Source organism: Eretmochelys imbricata, chromosome 25, assembly GCF_965152235.1.
Source record: "Eretmochelys imbricata isolate rEreImb1 chromosome 25, rEreImb1.hap1, whole genome shotgun sequence".
In the NCBI taxonomy this organism is placed as follows: Eukaryota; Metazoa; Chordata; order Testudines; family Cheloniidae; genus Eretmochelys; species Eretmochelys imbricata.
In genome coordinates this window covers 15742211-15760759 of record NC_135596.1, presented here as the reverse complement: position 1 = coordinate 15760759, position 18549 = coordinate 15742211, and the positions used below count along the sequence as shown (strand labels likewise).

At 57.9% G+C, this 18549-nt stretch overlaps 1 protein-coding gene across 1 annotated transcript; it reads left to right on the top strand.

The window, feature by feature from the left end:
- Positions 1-945: 945 nt before the first annotated feature.
- TMEM59L (transmembrane protein 59 like) lies at positions 946-17681 on the top strand. Its single transcript, XM_077842104.1, has 8 exons — positions 946-1099; positions 5827-5932; positions 7446-7540; positions 14224-14370; positions 15059-15167; positions 15968-16079; positions 16537-16654; positions 17138-17681. The coding sequence occupies exons 1-8, from the start codon at positions 965-967 to the stop codon at positions 17297-17299; spliced, it is 984 nt and encodes a 327-aa protein (XP_077698230.1). The 5' UTR covers positions 946-964; the 3' UTR covers positions 17300-17681.
- Positions 17682-18549: the final 868 nt, after the last annotated feature.

Below are 18549 nucleotides of genomic sequence, written 5' to 3'. Positions count from 1 at the left end.
GACTGCCCTCTAACAGAGCATCTCTGCTAACTAGGAGACTCCAAGACATGAGATGGGCAGGTGGCCCTGACATCTTCTCTGCCTTTGCACTCCAAGCCAGGAAATGCAATACCCCCCGGAGCTGCGTGATGGAGCTCTTTGGTACCATGCAGCCCCTTGCCTGGGCCCTGGGCAGGATTTGTCCTGACCATGTTCACGGTTTTCCCTTGTCCTGTTCTGAATGACTCAAGTGACGGGGCTCCCACTGCTTCCTTTGGGAGACTCCGTCTGTCCATGTTTCGGATGTGCCGACTGCCCAGTACCTAGATGATACACTTGGCTTATAGAACGGCACTGGCAGGGGACAGCCAGTTCTCCGCCCTTCTCTTGGTTTCTCCAGCATCTCCCAAGACCCCACACTAACCTGCCCCTTCCATTTTCCATTGCCTCATTCCTGCCTCTGGCCCACCCTGCTCCATTCCTCTCCCCGCAGCAAGTCAGCCGGAGTGACAATTCACGCCAAGGGGGGATCCCTTCCCAGCCAGGCCAGCCCCAGGGCGGCCTGTGCCACAGGAGAGCAGGCAGGGCTGCCCCATCCTCCCGTACAGGGAAATCCCGGGCACGCTCATCCACCAAGCAAACGCGAGCCATCGCTCCCAGGGCCCAGGGGGCAGCCCCGGGGCAGGAAGGGTGTTGGAGCCCTGTTGCAGAGGGAGGCCGGGCTCGGGCTCTCTGTTTCCCCAGCAGGCAGCTCCAGCGCAGATCCTGCAGCCGGGATGCATGGGGCACCGTTGCATCCCCAGCTGCCCGCATCCCCCCCCCCCCCGTCTCCTCCCCCCTTCTCTCTCCCAGACTCCCTTGCTCTGTGCAAAGCACGTCACGGGGATATTGACACCGCTGGGCACCGCGCGCTCTGCCTCTCCCCGGGTTGCGGGCTGCAGCCCCGCAGTGCGAGAGGCCGGGGGGAGCCGTGCAAAGCCCCGGGATGGCGGGGCGCCGCGCCCTGCCCCTGCTCGCCCTCTGCCTGGCGCTGGCCGCCGCCGGCTCCGAGGCTCCCTTCGCCCCGCCGCTGGGGGACATCGGCGCCTGCCAGAGGCGCTGCGGCCAAGGCGCAGCCCGGGTGAGTGCGGCGGGTTCGAGCCCGGTCCCGGCGGCCGGGGAAAGCGGGTTACTTCCCCGGGGGGGCTGGGTTAGAGGAACAGATTTTTCAAGGGCGGGGGGGAGCCTGTGAGCAAAAGCAAAACACCCGCGGGGAGGCGCCCATCTTCCCGTGTCTGTGCATCGTGCCCAGGTATCGGGGCGCGGGGGGGGCCCTGCTGTCTGAAGGGGGAGGGGCAAAGCCCAGGACTGTTCGTGCATCGATTTGTTCTGCAAGCAGGAAGGGGGCGGGGGGGGTCTAATTTTTTTTGCAGCAGGGAGAAGGTTTGTCCTGTGGAATCTCCCCCCCCCCCCCCCGGCTCTGCCTCTTTCTGCTTATGCAGAAAGGCCTCTGGCCTGCCACCTCCCGTTGTAAAGCCTTGCCCATGGATTCCTTACCTCGCCTGGGGGGGTCGTGTAAAAACACTGAGCCGGGGGAAGGGGGGTGTGAGCTTGTCACTACACGAAGGGCGTTCATCCAGGGGACGCTCCTGGACTGGCGGAAGGTGCCCGGGCAGACGCTGCTGCCCAGGTGCGGGGCTTGGGGGCGGGCGATCGGACGGGGCTGGTAAAATTGCTGCTGATCCGTTTTATAACCCAGTGGACGAGCAGAAGCCCGTGGCTGGATCTGGTTGTGTTATGCAGCAGGACACCGGCCCTCTCTCCCACCGCTCCCCCCTCATAGGCTGAGCTGAAAGGTGCCCCTGCATTCCCCTCCCCACCCGACTCCCCGGAAAACCCAGGCCTGAGAGAAAAGCACTGCACCCGTAGGGCACCGCCTCCTCCCCGGATGCATCCTCCGTGGCGGAGCCTCCTGGCTGAGAACCGTCAAACTCGTCACACTGGTGTGTGCACAGCACTGGACGAAGCTCTTGTTAGTGCTGGAGCCAGTAGTGCTCTCAGGAAATCGCTCAGTCTCATTCGTAAGAGCTGCAAAGACAAGAACCCTGCAAACAATAATCATTGAAAAAAACCTGGTTCTGGCTTCTAAACTAATAACTTCAAACTAAGGCCTCGGATCAGAGGCTGCCTCGCCTTGCTGTAATAAATGTACCATGCCATACGTCCGCAGGTCAAAAAGGCCATCAAAGATCCATGAGATACATCCAAACACAGCAGGGGAAAAGCCCACCTGATTGTTTTAAAACCAGCCACATTTTCTGCTGTTAAAACCAGTTCAAGGGAGGGGGAAAATGCATAGTGTTGTCAGACACTTGCCATCCATAATACACTAGTAATAGTTTAGTTAAAAAGTAATTGAAATACTCCCCACCCCTAGCCATGGTATCCACTCTGGCCACTCATCAGGGAAGAAGAATCCGGTCTTTGTCCTCCCAGGCTTGGTAACTGACCCTTTGAAAATATATTGAACAGGATTATCTGCACTTGGTGTCGTCCCCTTTAATCTAGAAACGGGACCGACTTTTGTTTGTGCAGCAACAATAAAAATAGTTTAAAAACTCCACGTCCAAGATTTTTCCATGTCCATTTTAGCTTTTGTTTTCTGGATCGTTCGTTTGCAATAAATAATGCTTTGGGGGAAGGATTTGCTCAGATGAACAGGAGCTGAGGCGTGGGGAGGGCTGGGGCTGTTCTGGGTAGGTTTTTGTATGTGCATGCATGTGAGAACTGGTGTTACTCTGAACTGGGACGTCTGATTTCCAAGCCATTTGGGCTGCTTTCTGGTTAGCGATCCTGCTTTGGAGGTGAAAGTGTGGAGTCCCTGTGGGATTCAGTCACAGGAGCTGGGTGCAAATCGAAAACATTTGAGGGGGGTCTGTAACTTTATATCTCGCAAAGACATATTTAAAATGTGAAACCCATTTGAAGTATGACACATACTGCAAAAAGGAAAAGCCTACTGCCGGCCTGAGCAACTAGCCCAAGCGTGTGAGGGCAGCAGCTGGCTTGTATGGTGTTCAGCTGGTTGCAGCCACCTCGCTGCGGCTTGTGGAGACTACAGGTCCCAACATGCAATGTTCTATGGAGATCCGAGTGCCTTTGCTGGAACCCGGCATGCTGGGATCTGTGGCCTCTGCCCACTGCACCTCCATGTTTCAAAAAACCAGGCAGCCTTGGGCTGTGCCATAGAATTCCCGGGGTTGCTTTTGCACAAGGCTTTGGCCGCCCGTGGTGTAGCAGAGAATGGAGGGGACTGGATGCTGCTGCAATCCACCTGGATGCCAGCATCTCCTTCCTGCTGGAATAACTCCCCTGAGACAGGACGTACATAAAGCAGTGATTTCAGGGGAAGAGCCAGCATCTTAAAATGTAAACTGGGCAACTTGGGCTCTTCTTGTGTATCCCCTTGCAAGTGGCTGTTTGTTTGCCCAGACAGAAGCTGGGCAGGCGGCGATAAAAGTTGTTTGTTTTAGTGACCCTGGACAGCATGGTGTTAAAGTGGGTCTCCCTTTCTTAGCAAGGATGATCCTACTGTGCTTCCATGCCCTAGGGCTTCCCTCAGTGTACAGGCCAGTTGTCTGGTACACAGAGCCTCGAAGAGGAAGTGTAAAATAGATCCTTCTAAAGGCTCATGCCATTGTCCGCGCAGCATTTGAGCATGAGAAATGCAGGGCTGCGCTCCCATTTCCTGGCACAGGGTTCAGGGGATTTGGGATTCAGCCCCGGGGTTCTGTGCAAAGCAGAGGTTATGAAGTTGTAACCCTTAGGTAAATAGTGTGTCTTTGTCTGTCTGTCTGTCTGTCTTCAAACGCAACCATAGAAAAATACACACGGAGAGAAATACAATCCCAGGCTGGGAGGTTGCTGACCATGTAGGGCCAAAAGATAGACTGGTTGAGATGGGAAATTTCCTTGCCCTCTTTTGGAATAAATCACTTGTGGTCTCTGAAAACTAACCGTGCAGTTTTGTGGGCTCCATTCGCCAGCAAGTGCTCAGTTATTCCTAGGTGTTTTCCTTTCTTGCCCTTGTTTTTGTTCTATGTTTATTATCATTTAGTCTCATGCAGTGAGATCGCCACGCACGTAGAGAAGAGTAACTGCAGCCCTACTTACAATTGCTGGTCCAGGGCCACTCTGACTTCCTGCTAATCTTGCCTCTTTCACCCTCCCTGCAGAATGCACAGCGGTGTCTGAGACAGGTGCTTGGCAGACTGATGGGAATATCTCCTTCTTCCTGGGGGCTCCTGCCTAGTCTTTGTTGTGTCTGTTTGCTGTCTCTTGGCTAGAACACTGGCTTGAGACTCAGGAGATCTGGGTTCTATTCCTGGCTCTGCCACTGGCCTGTTAGATGACCTTGGGCAAGTCACTGCCTCACTCTGTGCCTCAGTTTCCCCATCTGTAAAATGGGGGTAATGATTTCAAATCTACTCATGAAAAGAGCGATGTAGTGGTATAGCTACTTTACTGTGGGACAGGGACCATCCTTTTGTTATGCGTGTGTCCGGAGCCCGGCACGATGGGCCTGGAGCCAAGCCAGGCGTGATCCCAATACACATAATGAATGGAAATACTAATTCCGGGGGGGGATCCACACTTCGCAGACGTGTAAGCACGCCCCGTGCCAAGCGCAGGGCCTGAGCTATGCTGCCACAGAGACTCAGGAGGACGGATGCTGCAGGTGGATGCATCACACGGCTGGTTTCCAAGCAGCCTCCTCAGTGGCCGTGTGGGGCAGAGGTGAGCCCAGGTGAGAGGGCTCGGGGTTGGCCTCGCCTCACAAGGCTGCTGTGGGTGATTGCGGGGCAGCATCGGGCCCTGGCAAAGGCAGGTAGGCAGGGAGGAGGGGGCTGTGTGTCCTGCTGCGGCCCCGAGCTCCCCCATGCTGGTCAGAGGCGATACAGGGGCAGGTTGCTGGGTGCAGCGCCCAGGAGACGAGAGCAGCAAACGGCACCTCGGTTCTTTTGCTGAAGCTGTTGTGTCTGCTGAGGCTGGTGCAGCTCTCGCTGGGGCCCGGCCCCGTGGCAGGATTCTGGGAGAGGGGTGCAGGTGCCCTCAGAACTGTGCTCCCCTTGCGAACATGTGCGTGCAGCTACACGCAGGCTCCCCCACGTGCACGGGCCCACAGAGTGTGCGTGTGAGAAACACGCGTCCTGTTGGCTCGCCAGGCCCATGGTTCTCGGGTAGCCAGACGTTTCCAACATCACGCCGAGTTTTTCAGAGAAACGTTCGCAGCGTTGCGGGCTGCCCAGTGCTGTGAGGGTTGTACCAGCTCGAGGTGCAGGAGGCCAGCTCGCTCTCCTCTAGGTCAGGGGGTTTTCAACCTTTTGTCAACCCCTACAAAATTTCAAATGGAGGTGCGGACCCCTTTGGAAATCTTAGACATAGTCTGCGGGGTCCATGGTCCACAGGTTGTAAGCCACTGATCTAGTCCGTTCCCCGGGGAGCCCTGTCCCTTCCCTACAGTATATTCTGCAGGGCCTTGTCCAGCCTCGCTGTAAATGCCCAGCGCACTGGGGTTCCACCACCCCTGCTGGGAGACGGTGCTACCACCTAGACGTGGTGCTAGGTCTTGGTGCTTGTGTTCCATTGACAGGGAGGAAGGATCTGGAGCCGGCACCAAGGATCCAAGCCCTGGAGGTCCTGGTCCCATGTAGTGCAAAGCTCCCTCCCGCCCTGTCCTCTCCCTGCTGCCCCAGTCCCAGAGCACAGCTGGGTCCCCAGGGGCATTTGGGTATTTGCAGGGCGCTGGGGTGCAGCCACTGCGCTGTGTGTTGTACCAGCTCCTAGCTCTCCTCTTCCTCTCTCCAGGATGCTGCGCTCAACGCCTGTTACCGAGGCTGCCGGCTGTTCTCCATCTGTCACTTTGTGGATGCGAGCGCCGAGCTGAACACAACCAGAGCCGAATGTGAATCAGGTAAAGAACAGTACAGCCAACTAACTTCCCCTCCCCTCTTCTCCCGTGGCCCCCCAGTTACATTGTCCAGAAGTGGCTTCTCCACTTATTCCTGTCAGGACAGACGTTGCTTCTGCTCCTTCTGCGCTCCCATGCTGTCCAAACAAAGTTCCATGGCTGTGATGCACCAGTGGTGCAAATCCGGGCCGGCTCCGCTCGCTCCCTGGTGCAAATCCGGGCTGGCTCCGCTCGCTCCCTGGTGCAAATCCGGGCTGGCTCCGCTCGCTCCCTGGTGCAAATCTGGGCTGGCTCCGCTTGCTCCCCAGTGCAAATCCTGGAAGTTAGAGAGTCACCTGGATGCAAGGCCCCAAATGAACCCATAAGGGCTATGGCCACAGCAAATACCAAGGGGATTAATAATGTTCCAACCGTGATTTCAGCCTCTCAAAGGGGTCGGAAAAGGGAGGGGAGGATCCTCTGCTGAAGCCAACTCCCCACACCTCTGCAGTTCTAGCCTCACTGCCAGGCAGCTGCGAAGATGGAAGTTTCCTGCAGTAGTGACCGAATCCCCCCGCCAGGCCGAAGGCTGTCCAGCGAGTTCCCGGTGCCGTGTGAGCAAACCGGGCTTCCTCCCTGGCCCAGGGACGATGTGCTAACCCCCCAGTGCCTCTCATCACAAGGGATCCCAAAGCACTTTGCAGCCTCGCTGAACTGCAGCTGCCTCTGGGGTGGGGCGGAGCAGCCGTATTCAGCACCAGGGAGGGTGGACTTTTCAGCTGAAGCTATTTGGGCAACCCCCTACTCTTGTGAAAAGTGCTCTGGGGGCTTTAATGTCCCCACAGAGTAGACAAGGCCTCAGTGTCTAAGGTATCGTAGGGGAGACGATCCGCCCCGCCCCCCCCATGCCACGCCGCTGGGATCTCAGGATAGCTGCTTGGAATGGGGACTGGGCCTTTCCGGCACGGGTTAAGACTCTGCTTATGGGAAATCCGGGTGTGTCCCATTGGAAGCTGAGACCTGTCTGGGAACGTTGTGCTGATTGCCATGATTGGTTATTCTTTGGGCAGAAATGAACTAGGGCATGGAGCCCGTCAGGCAGCCCTGAGTGTGCCCAGCTCGGCCTAGGGGGGTGGCTCTGGGCGAGGCGCTCTCCGGGTGACTCCGATGGGCTGTTGGACGGGGTTTGGCTGGTGGACACACCCTTGACCTGGGTGTCTGACTCGGAGCTGGGGGGGTCTCATCCTCGTCCATAGGGGGCGTTTGTGAACGTCACAGGACATTGACCATGACCTGGCAGGAGAAGACCAGTCCTGGAATAGCTGTCAGGGCCGAAGAACGCTGACAGCTGCCCGTGGGAGCCCAGGGCTGGCATAGTAGGGGGCTGTGGGTGCCCTGGCACAACACCCCCGCTGCGCTCTGCCTGGCTGTAGGCTGTGCTGCCAGCCCCTTGTTGTCCTGAGCTCCGAATTTGCTCGTGTCCGACGGCTGCGGGGTGCCCGGGCCCTGACCGCTCCCTTCCCCTCCTGTCTTGCAGCTTGTATCGAAGCCTACAGCAGCGCTGAGGAGCAGTTCGGCTGCACGACTGGATGCAGGAAGCAGCTGCCCGAGACGCAGAGCTGGAAAGACAAGGTTTCAGCCTCCTCTTTCCCTAGTGCCAAGGGGCTCTGCTGCCTGGGTGATGGGCCTGAGAAGAACAGATCGTAGCAGGGGGCTGGGACAGTTTGTATAGTGGGGGGCTGTGAACCCCTGGGTGTGATGGGAACCCCTTCAAGCCAGGGGGTGCAGCAGCCCCCCGCAGCACCCCTAGGTGCAGCACCCATGGATCATAGTGGGAGAGGAGCACCGGCAGAGCCCCTCCCGTCTCCGGCTCAGCCGTGCGGCAGGGAAGCCAAGGAGCTGAAGGAGTTTCATTCTCCTGCACAGGGAGCTCCCACCATGGCCCATGGCTCCTGGGAGCAGGATGAGAGTCCGTTCCGGTGGGGGCTGGAAGCCAGCGAGTGCTCCTCTCTCTGCAGTGCTAAGCTGGCCATCTGGGCAGCAGACTGGGCCAGCCGGGGGGAACCCTGGATCGATTGCACCTGGAGTGGAGGCTCCCTCCTGCAGACAGGGCCCCCCCATTCCAGGGTCGGAGGGATTGCAGGGGCGGTAACCAACGGTCCCATTCGGTGGCTGTGTCATGAGGAAATCTGGGTTGTGACTCTGGCTGGGCAGTTGCTGTCCGCAGCCCAGCTCTCAGCGATCCCCGTGGGATGGGGCAGGCAGCAGTTCATGCCGAGGAACAGGGGAGGACGAGCTGGGTACCGGGCCGTGACCTTCCTCCTCATGCCCTTGTTATCTCTCGGGAGACAAAGCCCAGCCAGCTCTGCTGCCGGCGCCTGTCGGCTCAGGGTGCCGTGGGCGTACGGAGCCGACAGGGTGTCCTGGAGGAAGACCATCCACTGGGGCAGCTGGGGAGACTAGTGCAGGGCTGGCGGGATCTGTGGATGCAGAGGAATTCGCTGTCTGATTGAAGGATAGAGGAACAGTTTGCCCTGCCCCCTCTGTCTAGACTCTGCATCCCGGAGGTAAGTGGAGCGGAGGAAGGTCGCATGGACCTTGCATTGATTCGGCCTGGCAGGAATGGGTGGAACCCCCCCGTCCGGCAGCACGTCCTCCTCTCTTCCTTTTCCCTTGTCATCGCTCGTGCTGGCAAAAGATGCAATGGGAAAAAGGACCCAACCCAGCTGTGTTCAAAGGGCCACAGCGAGGAGCCCCCTAGCGGGTGGATCCGGCTGCACTCGGAGGGTGCGTGACGGGAGCATTTGACCTTGTTCCCCCCCTTTCTGGTGGTGGTTCTGGCGCAGTCCCCCGGGGGGGCTCCGCACTTTTCGGGCGGGCGATGCAGGGCTCTGTCCCCTCTTGGCACCTGTCCACAGTACAGCTCTGCTGCCAATGCCCTCGTGTACCAGTGCGGGGGTGGGGACCAGATTAGCCAGAGCTGGGAGTGGGAAGCGGCACAAGGACACGGTTTCTGGAAACCGGCTCTAATCGGATTAGAGCGCCGTGGTCTGTCCGTCCCAGGAGGCCAATGCTCGTGCATTTGGCTCCTTCTCCAAAGTGCTTGTGGGCAGAGGGCGGGGAAGGCAAGGGCTGGGAACGTCCCCATGTGAGTGAGTCATGGTGCATCTGTTCCAGACGAAACCAGGCATCTGGGCTGCCGTATCCTCAGAGCCTCGGCCAGGCAGTGCCATCCAGCAGTTAGAACAGAGAACAGGGAGACAGGACACCTGGGTTCTCTGCCCCTCCTTGGAGGGGATTGTTAGTGAGTGAGCCAAGCAAGACACTGGGAGACAGGACTCCCGGCTCTGGAAGTCTCTAACGAGCGGAGCAGGGGGGGCTGGGAGGCAGGACTCCAGGGTTCTATTCCTGCCTCTTGGAGGGGATTGGTCTGTGTCTAGTGATTGGAGTGGAGGACTGAGAGTCAGGGGAATGGCACCTGTATTTCCCCCTAGGTGCTCCCTTGCGGCTGTGTCAGGGAGGGTCATTCGGCTCGTGTCTCACTCCCCAGCTCTCTGCCCTACACAGCGATATCCCCAGCAAGCCAGGCTGTCTAACCGGCCAGCATGGCTGCTTTGCTCTCTCTCCGAGGGCTGTGACCAGCATGTTACCAGCTACCACCCCAGCTTCTGCTCAGCAAGCGCATTTATCCTGGCGGGTAAAAGCATTGCAGAGAAAGCCAGTAAAACCAATAAAAAGCCCTACCTGCGTTCTAACAAGGTCACCCTGACTCTGGCCTGGGGCCAGGGTAGCAGCCTGTCCTTCAAACCCACAATTGGGTTTTTCCTCTGGTTACAAGTTCATATTGGTCTTTAGATCAGTTTCAGCTCGAGCTGTTCAGCCAAATCTCCTCTCTCTGCCTGTTCGACTCGGGAGAATCCAGGCTGGACCAGAAGATGGGAGCCTGTGATCTGAGTGATTTGCTTTCATCACCCCCAGCTGTTTTCCCTTCCCGGAGGGGCTGTGGTACCCTGCCCCCCAGTGGAGCGCATACAGTCCCTGGTCCACGGGGGAGCATCAGCCAGGCATATGCTCCATGCAATGTGCTCTCCCAAGGACAGTGTAGGAAGCTGCCCTGTTTGTCACCCCATTCTCCTCCCACCTCTGCTCCAGCCATGACAGAGCCCCTTAGTACTGACGGTCTGGAGATGCCACAACCGTGCAGCCGATCTAGGGCCAGACCCCCCCACCCCAGGCTGATTGCAACCCCCACCCCGACCCTCGGATCCTTATTCACATGTTGGGAGCGTGTGAGGCATGTGAGACCATGCCTGTTAGCCCAGTGCCTGGCAGGGCCCGGGGCGTGTGGTGAGGGGGTGTTGCGACCCAAACACCCAGATGCAGCTTTTATTGTTTTCAGCGGGGAGGGGCTGGATTTCGTTCAGCCCCAGCACGAGGCGTTGCATGGAGAGCACTGGGGTGGATTCAGCCCTGGGATCCTCTGGCCTCCGCATGCCCTGCGGGGCGTTGGGCAGCAGCTCCCTGAGACCGGGCCCCTGGACGCTCTGTTTCGCGGTCGCACGGCAAAGCTGCAATGATCAGATCTCTCCTGCAGCAGAGCGCAAGGAGACTGCCTGGAACAGCGGGGCCTGGGAGCAAATCTGCCCAGCTGCGTTGTGGGGAGCTTTTGTCTCCTTTGGCAGCACTGGGGATTGGTGGGAGGAGGTGGGGCTAGGAGGGCCCATTGCCTGGTCTGGGATTGCAGGATCCTGCGGGCGCGTGGTCACTACCTGCTCCCTGGTACGCAGGGCCCCCATACTGCTCCAAGCAGACACATGGCTGCTCCCTTGGGAGCTGTGCTCAGGGCCTGGGTGCAGGAGGATCCGTACTCACCCTCCTGTGGCTGGTGGAGTGGATCCTGCTCTGCAGGGGGGGCTGTTGATTGGCCTCGGTCTGGGGGCCGGGGCAGGCAGACACGTGGGCGAGGGAGCTGCAGACATATTTGTGCTGACAGCTGCCACAGCAGACAGGCTCGGAGGAGTGACTGGCTGTGCCTGGCAGCGGGGAGGGAGTGTCGCTCCTTGCCAAACCTGGGGTTTAAAGCTTGCTGGTGGTTCTGGTGTCCAGTGCAGCTGCTGCCTCTCTGCACAGAGCCCAGCCGCACGCCAAGGGGGTTATACCCTGGAGCTTGTTCCAGTGATGGGGCCAGGAGCAGATAACAAGGGGGCTGAGAGACAAGTTCTGGCTCAGAAACCCCAGGAGGAGGGAGCGCTGTGTGCTCAGATCCCAGCTGACCTGGCCCCTGGGCAGACAGCAGAGGCAGTGAGAGCTAGCGGGCAGGGCACTGCTTGGACGCCTGGGTGGAGCCACATCGAACAGGTCTCAGCCTGCCCTTCGGGAAGACTAAGTCAGTCGCTCTCTCCCTGCAGTCCCAGCACGTGGTGGTAAAGGCTTTTCCATTGTAATGGACACATCTCCCACCATAAAGGAGGACTTGTGGCACCTTAGAGACTAACCAATTTATTTGAGCATGAGCTTTCGTGAGCTACAGCTCACTTCATCGGATGCATCCTGTGGAAACTGCAGAAGACGGTATGCATCCGATGAAGTGAGCTGTAGCTCACGAAAGCTCATGCTCAAATAAATTGGTTAGTCTCTAAGGTGCCACAAGTCCTCCTTTTCTTTTTGCGAATACAGACTAACACGGCTGTTACTCTGAAATCTCCCACCATGCCACCTTCCTGCCGGTAATCCCCCCGCCCACATTTTGGGAAATGCTGGTGCAGATCTGCACGGTCTGACCCGCCCTCTCCTTTCTCACACTCTGCGATGAGCGGGGGGAGTGGGTCTGAGCTAGCACCTCGTGGCGTGGACGGGGCAGTTACGATCTTGGAGCTACTGCTTCAGGGTCGCTGCAGGCCCGGGCAGGCGTCACTCTGCCCTGTACGCTCACTTCACCTTTGGAGGGTTTTTGTCCCAGCTGTAGCAGCTAGAGGCTGACGGCCTCTGGGAAATGAAAGCTGAGACTTGGGAGAAGAGGGGAGAGGTCTGTCCATGTCCCCCCGCTACTCCATCAAGCCCTCTGCGGGGGCGCACCCTGCCCATTGGGAAAGACAGCTTTAGTGCTTTTCAGCCCCCCAAAGGTCCCAGCATGCTTTGCAAACCGTATTGAAACAGGAAAACCGTAGAGCCCGGTTGCCATTTCCCCTTCCTGACATCTCCCCCTTTCCCCCCAACGCACACTCAGCAGATCAGCTGGCTGAAGATGGAGGCGGCTGTGATAACTCCTCGTAGGCCGCCTGTCTGGAGCACAGACGTCTGGTCCGCTGTCCCCCCCTATTCAGTTGCCCCACGTCCCCGTTGCCACCAGATGGCAGCAGCCATGTGCCATACCCCCACATCGCAGTATCATTACACCAATAGCTGCAGCCCTTTTGAGGAACGCTGTCCTGGCTCTGGGCTCTGCAGCCGGGCATTTTGGATCCCTGCAATCTCAGGTCTTTGCAGCCCCTCACACAGCAGTAAAATTCCCCACTAGCAAACAATACTTACAAATATTTGACAGCAAAAAGGGGTCTTTGTTTATTTCATGTCCTTGTTCCCCCTCCGAGAATCCCACCTGTATGGCACACCTTCAGGGCATTTGATGGTCACCAGGTACCTGGGATGCAGGAGACAGACAAATGGTGCCAGAGCTTACAGGGAACCTGCTAATAACATTGTCCAGGGAGTGGATTGGTCTGGGCTGTTGGAGGCAGAACCATGCAATGCAGGGCTGTTTAAATCAAACCATAAATGGCAGCAGGTTCATTGCATTGCGCAAGGCCTTGATTTGGGCTAAGCTAGGGGATGCTGTTGAATTCCCAAGATGGAAGGTTCTTACCTATGATTACATTTAATTGATTAAGCTTTTGCCCAAATAATTGTGTTAGCCTTTGGCCCCAGGTAGAGGCTTTCAACTTTGCAGGATGGCTTTCTGCAGTGAGGAGTAAGGACCAGGCATGGGCATACAGTGCTGCCTCTTTAGCTTCTCAGCCCAGGAGCTCAAAGTGCTTTATATTGATTAATTAATGAACCCCTGGGAGGCTGGTAACAAACATTAAATATGGGGAAACTTAGGCATGGAATGGTCCAGTGACATGCCCAAGGTCGAACACAGAATCAGTGGTAGAGATCAATGTTTTTCTTTGTGGGAAAGAAGCCTCAGTCGGCTGGCTGTATCAGAGTGGCAGCTGTCCCTGTAAAGGGGACAAGCATCTGTCCCTGCTTCCCCTGAAAGAATGGGTGGATGGAACTCTGTGAAAGGCCAGGTCCCAAACGAGATTGCTCCATGGCGACAGTGTTCCAGACCTTCCCTTATTCCATTCATTCCACCCAAAGCATGTTTCCTTTGGATTCCTGGGCAAGCAGGCAAAGCAGATTTAGCACGATAATCAGCTACAGAACCCGAGCTATTTCTTTCCTATTTGCTCATCTGACTGAATGAGGGGCTCTGGCATTCCCAGCCTTGAGAAATGTTCTACGTCCATGGCAAGGAGCAGCCGAGCAGATTCCAGCAGGGATGCTTTAAAACATAACAAACCTTGCAAAGAGCCAAGTATCCGGGGCATGGCTAAGCTGGCAGGAGAGAAACGCCCTCGGCATCTCAGCTCCTCTTCTTTAAAACATTTTCATGTGAGTTTAGTGCTGGTGGGAGGAGCTGGGCTGTTTATCCCCAGCGCCTCCAGCCAGTGTGTATCGACTCTGATCTCTGTGGCCCACTCAGCTCAGGGCCTTCATGCTGAGGCTGATGGTGCCGGGGCAAATGGTCCTCCGAGAAGGCACGGGATTGCCTGTGCAGGGGGACCTATATTGAGCCCTGCCAATGCATTTAATGCCAGCCCCTGCCCTGGGCTATATGGAGGTTAGCTGTCGTCTGTCCCCCTCACTGTAATATCCGAGGGTCTCCATGTCATCAATGGATTAAGCCACATGGTGCAGGGCTGTAATCCCTATTGCACAGGTGGGGAAAATGAGGAACAGAGGAGCCAAGGGACTTGCCCCAGGTCACAGAGAGACTCTGTGGCAGAGCTGGGAATTGAGGCCAGGTCTCCCAAGGTCTAGGCTAGTGCTCTAAACACTAGACCTTCCTTTCGCTCTCAGGAGGGTTCATAGCTCATTAAGGCCAAGAGCACTGCGGTGGGTCATTCAGCATGGTCTGGTCAATAGACCTGCTTTAGAGCCCTTGAGCAGAGCCTTGAGCCCTGTACGCTAGAGAGCTGGGGCTGGGGTGGGGCAGGATGATGCGGCGGTTCCCAGCACAGCGAGCTGGTCCTCTTCTCTTTGATTATTTACAGAGTTTGGAGCTGCAGCCCGTGTCCTTCTCCATGTTTGACTTGGTCTCCAGTTTCTGCAACGACATCGTCAGCTCTGCCCAGAGCTTCATCTCGTCCACCTGGACCTTCTACCTGCAGGCAGACGATGGCAAAGTGGTGGTGTTCCAGGTAGGCTCACGCTGCTGAGGTCATCAGTGGCCCTGCGTGGCTATGGGACCAGGGCATGGAACCCCATGCTTCAGGGCAGAAGCTGAAGCTGCAGGGGATCAGGAAGGGGTTCCCTCTTATCCCACCCATGCTGAGCATTTCACCAGTGACCAGGTATATTTGTCTTCCTGCAAAGCATCAGATATTGGCCAGAACCAGGAATGGGTCACCACTTTAGATGGGCCAGTGCTCTGGTACAGCAGGGAGGTAGGATACTGGGCTACAAGATGGAGTTATGGCCTGGTGCTAGACTAGATTGTACCATCCAGCACTCAGATGCTGCTGAGGTGACAGGCACCCCAGAAGTACAACGGACAGACAGACAGGCTGACTGACAAACCAGTGTCCGAGCCTTTGTGGCAAGTCCTGCGTCCCTACAATAATAACTGTTCTTGTTTGTATCTGGTGATGCCGAGGACGGGCACTGAGATTGGGCCCCACTGTGCCAGGTGCTGCCCAGACTCAGCGAGAGGCTGTCTCTGTGGGTTAATGCTGCAGGAGGGATCTGGCCCTCAATATCCCGCATGCCCCCCAGCTGAACCTGTGCCTCCCCCCCATGGGCCAGTCCTGCCCCCACAGGAGGTTTTGGGGCTCAGTCACTAACTGCGTTTTGGTCCTTTTTATTTCTTTTTGAACGCTGGCCCCTCAGTCCCAGCCGGAGATTGAGTACCCGGTGCCCGAGATGCCAGCACCCAAGTCAGAGCTGATGGAGAAGTCCTGGCCTGTCTCCAGTCCTAACAACCTGAAGCCCCACACAGGTGAGCAAGGGGCAGGGCCAGGTGGGTCGAGGGGGCTGGGAGCTGCTGGAAAGGTGGTTCCAGCTCTGAGCCGGTTTCTCTAGAGCCTGTGGTCTCTGATTAGCCCCCTGGGACATGCACACACTCTGGGCTGAATCCTAGTGCAGGCCTGGTGTCTGCCTCTGCCGGGCTCCTACCCGAGGGGCAGATCACCCATCCCGCCCCATGCCCCTCCTCCACCTACCTGGGACCATCCCCCATGCTATGGACGCTTCCACATACAGTCCTGAGGCTTCGTCCTGACCGGGGCGGGGGGGAGGGGCAAGGAGGGCACCAGCGCCGTCAGGCAGCTCAGGTGCCCTGTCCCCTTCCGTCTCTAGCCTCTGCTGAGGCTGCCAGCACAAGGCATGTGGGGGTGGGTTTGTGCTGTGGACACCTGGCTGCTGGGAACCAAACTAAGAACTCACCAAACTCACTGCACACGGGCTCCTGACCAGGCACAGCTCTCAGTCGCGACGTTCCAGTGGGGGGCGGGGAGCCGGCACCCTCAGTGCGAAGGGCTGGGTGGTTTGTGCCAGCCTCCTGGAGCTGTTTAAAGCCTAGAGTGATCATTATTTTAAGTCTTTTGGGGATGGTCTCGTTCTAGGCTGCTATCCAGTAAGCCAGGTCAAGGGCTTGCAGTTCTATTTGCCCCGTTTTCTACCCTCCCCTTTCTGGCCTTGGCACGCAAGTAGCAGCCCCAGCTTCATTGGGGGCCCAGGTGGTTGTGCCCAGTTTTCTGTGGCAGGGGGGTCATTTGGTTCTGGGTGTCGTCCTGCCAGGCCCCAAGGAAAAGCTGGAGAAACCCCCCGTGAAAGAGCCAAAGAGCAAAACCAAGTTCCAGCATGTGGAGACCCATCAGCCAGAGCACGACTTCTTGGGCTGCATGTCCAAGTAGGTGCAGGCCTGGCCCCGCAAGGGTGAGGGGGGCAGAGGGAGAGGCAGAATGAAAAGGCCTGGAAAATTGGGAGAGGGGTATGGGGGCAGGGAAGGAAAGAGGACGGGGTCTAGAAAGGGGATGGGGGGATAGGGATTTCCATTGCAGAATAATGTTGCAAAATATTGCTAGCAAGGGGTGGGGTTATTTGGTGTGGGGGCGGGGCTATCTGAGTGAGGGGTGGGGTTATTTGGTCCAAGGGCGGGGCTATCTGGGTGAGGGGTGGGGTTATTTGGTCCAAGGGCGTGGCTATTTGGCCAGGGGTGAGACTGCAAAGGGAATGCTCCATGGAGGAGCCAGGGGAAATCCTTCCCTCGTTGGCCCTTTCTGAGTCCTGTTTGTGCCCCCCTCCACCCTGATACCCAGCCATAAACTTGTCCTCTCTCTTTGGCGGGGGGTGGTGGGGTGCTACAGGCGGTCAGGCCTTCCTCGCTGGATCCTGGCTGCCTGCCTCTTCCTCTCCATCATGGTGATGCTGTGGCTGAGCTGTGCCAGCCTGGTGACTGCTCCGGACCAGCACGTCAAGACCCAGGTACGGAGCCAGCTGGCATCCCAGGGCAAACTCAGGTGCAGATGCCACTGAGCCGGGACCGGGCACTGAACCCAGCCACAGCCCACTGGGGGACGTCCGGGTGGGCTGGGGGCAGTTCATACCCTTGGCCTGCGTTGCACTGTCTGCTGGGTGGGGACACTGAGTGGGGAGGAGAGCCTGGAAAGCACAAAGAGTAACCCATCCTCGCACATGCCCCGGGTACACCAGGGCTCCGGCACTTCACCCCCTGACCTTAGCCAAGCAGCGCCCGAGACTGGTTTATTTTGAGGGGTTAAATCATGGCTCCCGTTGGGAAATGAATCCCAGAAACTCCGGGAGCCGTGGTGATAAGACTCTGGGCTTGGGTCCTCAATGGGTGCAAACCAAACCCCTGCTGTGATATGTCCCCCTCTCCGCTGCCTCAGCCCCCTCCGTCCCCGGCCACGCCCTGTCACCTGGTGTCTGGCTCTGGCTCTCTTCCAGACGCTGAGCATTAATGGCGATAAGGAGGACCTGGAGAACCTGGATGGCTCGGCCCCCTTTTCTCTGCACCCTGTGATCGCTGTCACCATCTGCCCAGCGGACGACAACGAGGAGGCGGGGCCACTGCCGGTCAAGGTGGATCTGGACAAAACCGTGCTCTAGAGCCCCCCCTCCAACCCCTGGCGGCCTGTCATCTCCATGCCTTATTTCCTGTGAACATTTTAATGCAACCCCCCCCTTGTTTTGATCTGCCTTCCCGTTTTCTGCTGTTTTAAACCCCCTCACCGCACTGTGTTTGAAGATAACCATCCTGGGCTGTGGGGGGGCCATCCGCTCCCAGCTCCACCTCCATCCATTGTCCTCGTGCGCGGGAGGGGGAAATGTTTTCCTCCCCCTGTTCACAATCCCAGCTCAGCAGGGAGTGGTACTGAGGGAGATCTAGTTGGGGGTGGTTTCTGGCCTTGTGTCTCCAGTGCTCCGGGAGGGAGCTTCGGTGAGAACAGCATGGTCTGTGACCTTGGTTGGATGGAGTCAGATGACTGGTGGGAGCAAAGAGGGGAGCACGGGGGGTGGGGAGAAAGTGCACCCTGCCGTGGGGGTGGGGAGGGAGCGTGGGAGTTGGTATGGCAGCGCCTGTCTGGAACAGGGAGCTGCGTGTGATGGGGGACCCCTCGGGGTTCAGGGCAGAGCCCTCCCCTTGCAAGCCTCAGGGCAGCTGGTTTTGCAGCCGTGGAAATGGGCAAGAAGCAGATGGGGGCTCCATGGGGAGAGGATGTGGCAGTGGGGCGGCTCCAGCTCTCGGTTCACCTTCCCTGGAGGCTGCAGGCATTGGAGGCACCCTGCGGGGAGGAGATTCTGGCTCCGGGATGCAGTAAATTGATTCAGCCTCAGTCTCTGCAGCAAGGCGTTTACGCTCGGGCAGACTCTGGATGAGACGCGCTGCCCCCATGTGAAGGGTTTGCACTGCTGCAGCTCTGCTCTGCCAATTCGGGGAAATCCGGCAGGTAGGCAAGGCCCAAGGCTGACACCTAAGAGGCTGGGAGTATCAGTGTTTCCCTGTCCCTGAGCCCAGGCACTCTCTAGGGCCCAGGGCAAGTGTCAGGGAGCTGCCATGACTCTTCTGCCATGGACATGGTTTCTGTCTGGTCCTTGCCAGCCCATGCTCGGTGCAAGGAGAGCTGCTGGCTGCAGCAACCGCAGCTGGCCAAGAGGAGCCTTGCTCTGAGCCAGATGCCGAGGAAGTTCCCCCTGGGGCTGCTCTAGTAGTGGGAGGAGGGGGGGACCCCGTGGGGAGCTGCTTGGAACCCCCTGCAGCCTGTTCACGCCACATCTCCAGGTTCCCCAGTGGGGATGCCGCTGCTATGGAAGGGCTGGATGGCAGGCCCCTGTGCCATGGCGTTGGAGCCAACTCA

What these genes read in the sequence shown, in the direction of transcription:
- TMEM59L (XM_077842104.1), top strand. Translation starts at nt 965, where the DNA reads ATGGCGGGGCGCCGCGCCCTGCCCCTGCTCGCCCTCTGCCTGGCGCTG. An exon ending in TTCTTGGGCTGCATGTCCAA is followed by an intron (nt 16,080 to 16,536) that starts GTAGGTGCAGGC and finishes GGGGTGCTACAG; the next exon opens with GCGGTCAGGCCTTCCTCGCT. An exon ending in ACCAGCACGTCAAGACCCAG is followed by an intron (nt 16,655 to 17,137) that starts GTACGGAGCCAG and finishes GCTCTCTTCCAG; the next exon opens with ACGCTGAGCATTAATGGCGA.